The sequence below is a fragment of the Tupaia chinensis genome, unplaced genomic scaffold (genome assembly GCF_000334495.1).
Source record: "Tupaia chinensis unplaced genomic scaffold, TupChi_1.0 Scaffold144174_1, whole genome shotgun sequence".
NCBI classification, from domain to species: domain Eukaryota; kingdom Metazoa; phylum Chordata; class Mammalia; order Scandentia; family Tupaiidae; genus Tupaia; species Tupaia belangeri.
Window position 1 is genome coordinate 49,895 of NW_006204031.1, and position 10,878 is coordinate 60,772.

Here is a 10,878-nt window from a genome sequence, read left to right on the forward strand (position 1 = left end):
CCTGTGAGAGAACCCCCCACTGGCCAGAGGAAAAAATAGCTGCTAGCCCCATCCTACTGTTTCAGATTCGGGGTGTAGTGAGGAGGGAGGGGCAGGGGAGACAGGGCTGAGGAGATAGTTCTGAGCCTCTTTTACTTCCCTGCAGTAGAAAGAGAAGGAGGTTACAGGAAAATGCAATATTTATTTGAAGGACTGGAGTGAATCATAAAGATATCGTGGGGACATTTAGGCACCTCTGTGCATATAGAATATAATTTTTAAATGTTATAAATTACACTATGTGGAAGAAGCTTCTCAGAAGACTTAGACCATTTTCAAACTTCTTGTCCCCTGAGTCAAAGCCAGCTCTGAGTTCTAATCTAGCCTTTGCCAGGACCCGGCCACCAAATCCTACTCCTCAGCCCAAGCTCTGCAGCCCTGCTAGCCACCCACCTGGAGCCCAGCATCCTGGCAGCTGCCCCTACTCACACAGCGCTGTGAGCTCCAGGAGCAGGCAGGGTCCTGAGAAGTTAGCCTCATGAGAAGGAGCCCAGCATCATTTACCTGGCCCCCATTTGGTTTTGTCCTTTAACTTGCCCATCACCCAACCCCCCAAAGCAGCAGCCTAGACAGTGGCCACAGCTTGAGAGGGAGAGGCTCTCTGACCAAAGAGGAAGTGAGTGGAGAATGGGCAATGACCCTATCCAATGGGGTCAATGACCCACCTCCTCCCCAGTGAAGCACTGACAGAATCAGAATCTCCCTGATGTTAGCATTTTGTCCCTCACTCAACAGCCTAGCCACTGAATTCTGATTGTCCGTGGCTTGGGAAGAGTATAGGACCTGGGAATCCATCAAACCCCAGCAGCTGGTTTGCAGCCCCAACCCACCTGCAGCAGCTGCACCACCATCTGCTGACCCCCTCAGCTCTGCAGCCCTGTTCTGGGCAGTGGACCTGAGGCTGCCGACCTGGGCCATCACGTAGACGAGCTGGTGAGTCCCTGACCAAACACTGGATGGGGTGGGGGGACATGTAGGAAGGAGGGCAATGTGGGGAGGGTCCCGTGTCTCTTACCATTTGTTGTCACAAAACTTGTAGCGATGGTCATCTGCAGGGACAATGTCAATCAGCAGGATGTACTTGGTCTTGGGGTTCATGCCTGTGACTTTCACCTTGTAGCTGGGGAACATCCTCCTGGGGTGGCCAAGGGGTGAGGCAGAGCACGGGCAGAGCACCAGGAGAGATGGCAGGGAGTGAGTGAGGGACAGACGTCCTTCCCAGGCACTGTCCCTTTCAGTAAGGGATCTGGGCACCTGGTGTGATTCAGCCTACTTCCCCTCTGCCTCCCTGAACCGCTGAACCGGGAGCACTAGCCACTCTCGCTGAGTAGTTAGCCCGTGTCTAGGAGGGGAGTTTACATGGCTTCTCAACTGCAGATCCCCTCTCCCTCGCACCCCCTAAGATGCAGGCATAGCTGCTGTGAGTAGCTATGTCTGGGATTGGAGGGGAGAATTTTGACACCAATCTGGCTGCCTGAATTTCCCTCCCGTCCTTTGCCAGCCTGCACGCAACTAAAGTTCTGGGGTGCCATAATCAGGGGCTGGGGCAGATGACCTGAAAATCCATCAGCTGCTTCTGTAAACAATGAGATGCTTCCTCCCATGGAAAACAGAAACAATGGGCAGGAAAACAGAAGTCTTCGCTAGAAATCCTGCTACGTTTGGATTTTTGGGGTGTGTGAAGCAGGAGAATTTTTCACTGTCAATGCCAACATGGGCCTGTGTCCCCTAACTGGGTACCAGGGGAAAGTGGGTCCAAGAGCCTTGCGAGTGAGAGCAGGATTATTATTTTTTTAAGGTTTTGTCATAGGGCATGTGCCCTCATCAGGAGAGAGACAGAAGCAGTGAGAGGGACTGTGAGAAATCACCTCCCCAGAGGGAATGGCTATGCCACAGTCCCTTCTCTTCCATTCTCCTCTCAGGATCTTGGGCACATGTGCACACACACCCCACATGAGTTTCAAGCAGCCAGGTCTGGGATCCGAACCATGGTCAGCCATGTGGGAGTCCAGTGCTGTAATCACTACACCAACTGCTGCCCCAAGAGCAGGATTCTGAAACCAGCCTGCTATGGCCCACAGCCTGGCCCCACCACTGACGAGCTGCAAGGCCTTGGGAAACTCACTTGGGTCTCCCCGTGCCTCAGTTTCCTGATCTCTGAAGTGAGAGCACTATTATCTCCTGTCTCAGAAATCGTGGTGTAGATTAAAGGAGTTATCTGTGGCTATTACCACTGTCCCCTGCCGTACTTTACCCTGCTACTTCTAGGAAAGTGCACTCACCAAAACTCAGAAAGTTCTCCAGTTTCCTCCTGCAACCCACTTTGAGGCTATGCAGGACCCTGAAGCCCAAGGAGCAGCCGGGGCCCCTCAGCACATACAGCAGCAGGTGCACGTACACACAGGGGCACAGCTCCCACCCAGGCTCCGGCCCCTGACACTGGGCTCCACTAGAGGGGAGGCAGACAGAACTTCCTCACAGTCCTCTTCAGGCACCCCCAGCCCCCTCCAGCTGACCTTCCACAGAGGTGCTCCCTAAGAGAGAAGCAAGATCCCAAACTCACCAAAAACACGAAGGGGATAGGAGCCAGTCCCCAGGGCCATGTCCAGCCAGTCCTCACTGGGAAAGCCAGCAGGTGGGTCTCTGCCTCTCTCGCACCCTCAGCAGAGTCCCTCACCAGAGCTGCCCTAGACACCTCAGAGCCCACCATTTTGTCAACCAGGGTACCAGCTTACCTGGACAGGGCAGGGTTTCTAGGAAGGATCAAAGCCTCTACCAGCTGGCAGACCCTGCAGCAAGTCCTGAGGGGGAGGGTTCAGTTCCACCCGGCCCCACCTCCAACCCAGAGGCCAGCGAGAACACTGCACCAGGCAGGGATGTGGGGACTGTGACTGTGTGTGTGCCCAGGCGCATGTGCACCAGCACACGGTACAAGTGCGCATGTGTGTGTGCGTGCGTGCCTGGAGAGAGGAGGGGAGTGCGAGTGCAAGTCTAGGGACTTATAAACCGTGTGGAAGAATTTGTCTCAGATGTCAATTGAAAGCATTTTCAAATGTGTACCCCACCCCCTCTCCAGGAACTGGGGAAGTGAGAGGGCTCAGGAACCCAATCCTGCCTCCTGCTCCCCAGCCCCTAACCGGCCTGGGGGCACAGCTGGGGCCTGCACCACCCTTTCCTGGCCCTGCCCTGCCTGGGGAGCACAGAGCTGAAGTGAGGAGGGCAGCAGCTGCCATGACCCCCCTCCCCCCCCTCCCCGTTGCTGGGGAAAGGCCAAGAATCCTGTCCCCTCCTGGCCCCCATTTTGTAACTGCTGCAGAAACAGACACAAAATGGGGCACCCTAGCCTGGCACCAGTGGCTTGTCCTCAGCCCTTTCTCCTGTCATGGCTCCAGGGGGCAAGAGCAGAGGGCAGCCATGGCTTCCCTCCTGGGCCAGGGTCCCCCCAGGGGGGAGGGGGGGGCTAGGAAGAAAATGGCTCTCAATGCCTCCTCACCAGTCTCCATAACTGGGCTGAGAGGGGACTGAGGGACCTTGTCCTTCCCCTTCTGCTCCCTGCTGCACTTCATCTCAAAGCTGGGAGACCCAGGCTGACCACGAAGGAAGTGCTCTCAGGCAGCCTTCGAGGGGCCTGTGCTCTGCCTCCTGGGGTTGCCTGGGGTCTTGTGATTTGGCCCCTCCAAGAAGCTGACCACAGGCTGGACCTGACTGCAGGCCCTGTGACTGGGAAGGAGGGTATCTTGGCCTTGGCCTCCCTGCCCCCCACATCCCCTCTTCTTAGAGCCGCAGTCTCAGAAGCCAGGCAGAAAGGGGCTAGTCTGAGTGGGCAGCTCAAGGCCCTCTGCCCCCAGCTAACCGGCCAGAGTGGGGAAGTTCCACTGCCTTTGAAACTGATGTCTTTCTCTGGCAGGGGCAGTGTAGGGATGGCTTCGGGTCCCTGCAGATCTTACTCTTCGGGGACCCTAGGTACTATCCCCACCTAGGTGGCTCCAGAGGATGAAGGACCGACTGAGAGTGCGAAGGTGAGGTGCCCTACCCCACCCCAGGCTGAGGGCAGACTTCACCCCTACAGGGCTATCCACCCTAGGCTCCCCAGGGGCAAGGTCTGAGCCCAGAGGTCCGGTCCGCTGGGGGGTGTTCCCAGATGGGAGGCCAGGCTGGGTTGGAGCTGTGACTTCCTCTGGGCCCTGCCGGCACTGGGAGGTCCTCTCTCATGGAACAAACCGAATGATGGAGATGTGAACTGCGTCTGTGATGGATGTCGTAAAATATGCGGGAAACCGACGCCCCACGGTGGGAATGAACGCCTTAGCGCCCCCGAGGGCAGGACAGACTGCTGCTCTCACCCTCCTCAAGCTGGCCACTGGCTATGGCGACAAAAGCGCCACTCGCCTGCCCCCGGCCCCTGCCGCCCGCCCACTCCGCGCACCCGCACCCTCGCCCTGGGCCCCTCGGTACCTTCCACGGGTGCTGCTCCCCTCCTCTGGGCGCCCCACGCGCCCTCCCCACGCTGCCCTGGTTCCTCGAGCTCCCTTGGGCTCTGGCGCCCCTAGTCAGATGGGGCGCTCCCCCTTCCCCGCGCGCGGACCCGGCTCCGCCAGGGGAATAAACAAGCCGCCTGCGCCGCCGTCCCAGAGGAGATGAAAGCCGGGGTTCCTCCTCTGATCATGAAACAGGCTGAAAGGGTGTGGGGCTGAGCCTTTATCTACTTCATACTCGGAAATGGTTTTAGAATGAACTGCTAAGATAAGCTTCCTCCGACGTTCCTCGGTGTTGGAGGCTTGCGGAGCGCAGAGTACGGATTTGGGGGCATTCTGATTTGGGCAATGAGCCAGTAAAGCGAACTCGCTGCTGCACGGGACAGCAAGTTCTAGCTGCGCTCGGAGAGCAACGGGCGCCCGCGCCTAAGCGGGCACTGACCTCCAGGCGCCCCGACCCCCGAGCAGGGCCAAAGCGTAACCGACCTGGAGGGCCCACCGGATTCTCTCCGCAGGGCAGGGCCCCCAGATCCCAATCCCACCGCAACCCAGCGTCCCCTGCCGTCTAGGGACTCGAGGAGCAGCCGCAGGTGTCTTCCCTTAACTGTCGGCTCAAAACCAAATCGAAGGGGGACCAGCAGTTAGCGTAATGGCTATGGCACTGGACACCCATGTAGTGTGCGTGCGCGCCCAAGATCCCGAGAGGAGAATAGAGGAGAATGGAGGAGAGGGATTGCGCCGTGGCCATCCCCCCTGGGGCTTGATTTCTTGTTCTGTCTCTCTGTCTCTGGTGAGCGTACAAGCCCTATAGCAAAAACCTCTAAAAACAAACAAACAAAAACAAATCGAAGGGTGAGAAGTCGGAGAGTGGTTTCCCTGTGCGAAGTCTCCATTTCTTTGCCCACAGACGGAAGGTGCACGGGTGCATTCATTTGGTGCACGCCCCGTAGAGATGCACATTTAAGATAGGTGCACTCCTATGCAGGAATATTCCACTGCGAAGAAGTTTACATGAAAAATTATGTGTGTTGGGAAGTGTGGGCTCTCGCCCAGCCGCCTAAAAGGACTGGGCTGCAGGAACCCGCTAGGGTCCACAGAAAATCCCGGTTTCTTTTTATCCCTAACATCCAGGGGTCTTCAGGAAGGATCCTGGATTGCTGGAAAGATGCCAGAGCCGGGATTAGAGGTAAAGGGGGCTGGTGGCACCTAAACTGAGATCAAACCTGGGGAGCCACGTGATCTCTGAAAGCGACAAAACCACTAAACTGATTTCCACTTCACACACACACACACACATACACACACAGACACACACATACAGGGTTCTACCCCCCCCCCAGCATTCTAAAGAAATACTTTCCTTGACGGGAGGGGCAGGGTGAGGGTGTGCGGAATGGATGCTGTTTTGGAAGGTCAGTTGCTTCTCTTAGATTTTTTTTTAGGGCACTTCCTTCTGATAGACTTTTGCTTTCAGAAAATACTTTAAAAAGAGATCAAAGCACTCTCTCCCCAACCCACTTTCCCAGTGTCTTCAATCCTTACTTCTCTTATCATCCACGCCACTGGGTTCTGACGCTCTGTATACAGAGCGAGGGCAATTGGCTTTGAAGCCCCGGATTAAGCCAGGCCAAATCCTTGCCTCAGAATAACAAAAAATACAGGTTCAGCATGAGTTCTCATCGGTAGTTCATTTTTCAAACCAAATTCACTGTCACTAACACAAGCAACATTGAACTCAACAGGCTCTGAAGGCTGATAGTGAAGATTTATCTGGTGGCAAAACCATGACCTAGGAGTAGGGCAGTTAGATGGTTAGGAAATTTTCATTTTTGGGAGGTTTATATTTAAATTTTTGTGGAGCTCAGTTTTATCTGTGTTTGGGAGAAAATGCAGTTTCTCACATGTATCGAGCTTGGCAGGGATGTGAGGCCAAGAGAGGAGTCTGTTCTCTGCAGCTGTCAGCATGGACCGCTGGGCTGGGCGCAGGGGCTGAGGACAGAGACTGCTGGGGAAGGGGTTAGCCCTCGTTTTACACCTGACTTTTTGGGTCTCTGAGCATTCAAAAATGGATGTCTTGGGGGCTGGCAGGTGGTATGGTGGCTGAGGGTGCTGAATTCCCACATGGCCGACCACGGTTCAAGTTCGGGACCTGTTGGCTTGTTCTCTCTCTCTCTCTAAAGTTAAATAAGAATAATTTAAAAAGAAAAGCGAAATGGACGTCTTACACCGAGGTTGGCATTTTATTCACCAGATCAAACTGACAACTCAATGTCAGTGAAGGGGCCTATCCAGTGAAGGGAACTCTTCTGCCCTTTAGCCTTCTGACTTTCCTGGACCCAAAGGCTAAGGCAGAAGGCTTGTGACCTAAGAACTCAACTTGGCCTGAGCCACTCTGGTCCCTTTTTCCAGGACCTGCTTCTTCCCTCACTAGGTGGCAGTTATCATGTCCCTAAGCAACCAGGGTCTCCCAGGCAGAGCGACAACCCACATAGAACAGCACCCTTTTAAAAAGCAATCCAGGGAATGTCTCGAAGTTGGGGCTTTGTTCTGGGCATGGGGTGCATCTCTCCTGGACCTGAGCAGAGCTGGCTGTGGCCTAACTCCCCCCATCCCAGGCTGGTTTATGTTCTCTCCATGCTCCTCCAGCTCTAGCAGTCTAGGAAGCCATGATCTGAAGCTCAGAAGAAAGGTCTAGATTGTCTGCTGAGAAATGGGAGTGTTCCAGGAAGGGTTCCAGTAATGACAGAATTTAGGGGGAAGAGAGAGACACTGGATAGGTTGCCAAGAGAGGACTGAGGGGAGGGAAGGGGTCTCTGAAGAGTGGGCGGCCATGCTGGAAGAAATGAGGACTATGTGAACAGTGGGGTTGGGGTGGGAGGAGGAGGCCATTGACCTCCTTAAAGACTAGACCTGGCTCTAGAACTTTCTGCCAGAAATGAAAGGCTACAATGAGTCTTTAATTGGCCAACATCATCATAGCCAGTTTCAGGTTGTTATCATTTCCTTAGGGTCCGCCTCTAAGCCTCCACCAGGATCAGGCACCAACATCTGCCTGAAACAGTCACCTCTGGAAGTGTGTGCGAAAACCTGTGTGTTGAGGGGACGGAGGGAGGAAGACCCACACAGGTGCAGGAAACCCCACTGAGGAGAACCACAAATGCCTTTTGTTTAAAATGGCAGATGCCAAGCCTGCCTGGGGAACTTGCTGGCCATTTATTTTCAAGAGACAAGTTACGTCTGCTGCCTAAAAGTGGAAGTTCTAGATTTTTCTTTCTTCTTTCCCTCCATCTACCCCAGCAGACACAAAAAAATGCATGCCCCCTCTTCATACCTGTAATCCACTTGACAATATAGCCAGCACCATTTGCTGAAACATTTGGTTTGAGTCCCATAGTAACAAAAAAGGAAAGACAGGAAAAAGGAATATTGTTTCTGATATGAAGAAGGGAAAACGGCAGGCAGGTCTGCAGTCAGGTTACCAATACCACCGAGCTCCAGGACACAGGGCCTTGCCCACGTGCTTGGCTACTGAGAGGCTTAGTAGCTACTATATGTCACTTTCCTCAGTGGCCTCTTTCTGTGGCACCTTTTGCCAAGCCCCCTAATGCATCCTCCCCATCTCTGGCCCCCAAATACATCCAACTCAGACTCTTAAATCGCCCGCCTCCTCCCTGACCAAGGCCAGGGTGGCCACGCCACTGCTCTACTTTGCTGAGGGTGGACAAGCACTCAGACCTCCACCCTCAACGAAATAGAGGAAACTGCAAGGCCTGCCAGTGAACTGAGGCAGGAAGGACCACTGCACCCCTACTCTGCACCCCAGGAGACCACTGGCCGTTTGTTTTACGCGGTCCAACATTCCCTAAGCAGTTCAGCAGAGCCAAGTTCTCTGAAGGGTAAAAGAAAATGCTGAGTGGGTGCCAGACATTTCTCTAATTGTTATTAATATTAAGGAGCATTTCTAGTGCTTACATATGCTTACACGGCCAGCATAAAGCTGTGCTCAGGGTTTCATGTACAACCATATGAAGCAGGACCTCTTCTTTCACAGACGGACAGGGGAGGAGGCAGAGCACCTTGACTGAGGGTTGCACAGATGGAAAAATAGGGGAGCTGGAACCGGAACTCTCCCCTTCCATGGTCTAACTCCAGATCCCTTGCCCTAGACGCTTCACCATCTTACTCCTGTGAAAGTCCAATTATGAACCCACAGCCAAGCCAAGGGACATTTTCACACCTAACCTTTCCCCAGGGACCAAACTCAAGTTGTATGTAGAGGGGGGCAGGGCAGCTGGGGGGAGGGGTCCTGAACCTGAACTTTGCAGTGTCCCTTTCGACCGCAGTCTCCCTTCCTTCACCTGCTAACCGCTATCTTGGCCATTCCTGCCCCACCCCAACCACCCCAAAACATGCCCCAGCGAGTCTCTGTCATCCCGTCTGCGGCTTCCTCCTCTCACCCTCTCCTCCTTGCTCTCTCCCACAGACACCAGCGCATTTTAAAGATGTTTCCACTTTATAAATCATTTCTCTCTGGCAGCCACCCTAGAGCTGCTCCCTAACAACACAAACCCCCCCCACACAGCCCTACGGAGCCTTCTCCTTCAGGAAGGAGGGTGCTGGGCACACAGCAACAGAACCCCTGGGATGGCAGACTTGGGGTTTGCGCTGCTCAGGTCAAGTTATGGAATTTGGAAAACATAGTCCCTGCTCCCATTTGCCCAGGGCTATCTCCCAGTTTCCAACCCTTGAAATTCTAAGAACCCCCCCCAACCCGGAAGAGGACAAAGCAGCCCCCCAGGGAGCCAAAAGTACCGAAGCAGGGACCCCGGGTCGCCGTGTTCATTTGCATTGCATTTGCATGGGCGGCCCCTCCCCTCGATCCCTTCCCTCCTCCACCTGGAGGGGTAACCTGAGGGCTTCCGCCGCCCGGTCCCCAGCTCCCCCAGCTCGGCTGTGGCGCTGAGACAGCAGTGCAGGAGCCGAGTCCACAGGCCGCAGGCCGGGACCGGGGATTGCCGAGGGAGCCCCTCGGAGATCCCCACTGCCCCACAGCCACGCCCGGAGTAAACGTGCCCGCGCTGACCTGCCCGCCTTGGTGATGATCATCTCGGTGCCCGCCTCGTGGAACTTCTTCCAGAGCTCCTTCTCGTGCAGCCCCACCTTGATGTTCTCGATGGTCTGGGGGTGGGAGGGAAGGACACACGTCTGGCCCGCGGCTCCACGCCGAGCGGCGCAAAGGAGCCCGCAGGCCGCAGGAACCGAGCACAATAGAGCGGCCCCGGAGCCCACGCCACGAGAATTCGTTTCCCCAAATTATTCTGAACCATTGGTGAGTTTTTACATTTGTTCATCAGTGGCCGGAACTCCCTCCTTCGGGGCTGCACGGACAGAGACGGGTCTGCGAAGGACACATCTAGTGACCGTGCCAGGGGAGACGGCACATTCCTACCCACTTACACCCCTCGCGTGGCCCGCCATAGCCACAGGCTTACAGGGAGAGGCCGCACGCCGCCGCAGACTGCGCGGACTGACCCCGGCTGGGCTCGGTCCAGCGAGGACATCGGTCCTCACCGCGACGACACTTGCGATGTCCCCAGGCCTCGGAGCCCTGCAGCGGGTCGGGTGGACGGGGACGGGGTCTGCTCTGGCCCGCCAGGCCCCGGGCTTTGGCCTCCTCCCCGTCGGGTCGTCGGAGCAGGACGCTCGGTTCAGACTCGCTCTGCTGCCTCAGGGGTCTCGCTCCCGGCCTGCCCCCAGTAGCCCCGAGGGCTCAAGGAGAAGGACCAGAAAAGCAGAGAGCGAGAGCCCTGCCCAGGGGAGGACCGACAGGCAGACAATCCACACGTAGCCAGGTCGCTCTGGAAGGAGTGACGGACAGACTGCCCTTTCGCAGATCCACGCCCGACCTCTCCCCGATGGCTGGCTGCTGGCTGGCGTGGCCCTACCTGCTCCACGGCGGTGGCAGCGACGTCGGCGCTGGGGCCGGGGGAACTGCCGAGCGCGGCTCCGCTGAGGCCCGGGGTGGGGGGGCGTTGGCAGCGCTGGCCTCGCCGAGCGCTGGGCCCGAGGCCCGGAAGGCCTCCTCGCTCTCCGACAAACCCTTATCCTGCAGCATCTCCTGCGGGCACAGCACACACCGCGTCACTCTCCCAGACCCACGCGCCCCAAAGCCCTGAGGCAGTCTCCAGAGGCCGGGGAGCTCGCGTGGGCTCCCCCGGGCACGTGGACCCCGCCCCCTCCTGAGCTGGGAGAGAGAACATGCGGGAGGGTCGAACCCTAGCCTCCTCCCTCTGGCTTCTGGACCTGGGAGGGTCTTGAGAGTGTGGTTCAAGGTCTGCCTGCCCTTGGGTGTGGGGCTGCGCGA

The 10,878-nt window shown here is 56.3% G+C and overlaps 1 protein-coding gene across 1 annotated transcript in view; it reads right to left on the minus strand.

Moving 5' to 3' along the window:
• Positions 1 to 2,819, minus strand: part of TBX4 (T-box transcription factor 4) — a 28,893-nt gene extending 26,074 nt beyond the window's left edge. The window contains exons 1-3 of the mRNA XM_027767353.1: positions 2,775 to 2,819; positions 1,055 to 1,174; positions 870 to 991 (exon numbers count right to left, since the gene is read on the minus strand). Of these exons, the coding sequence (XP_027623154.1) occupies positions 870 to 991; positions 1,055 to 1,170 (238 nt within the window). The 5' untranslated portion in view covers positions 1,171 to 1,174; positions 2,775 to 2,819. The remainder of the gene's footprint in view (positions 1 to 869; positions 992 to 1,054; positions 1,175 to 2,774) is intronic.
• Between the last annotated feature and the right edge of the window lie 8,059 nt (positions 2,820 to 10,878).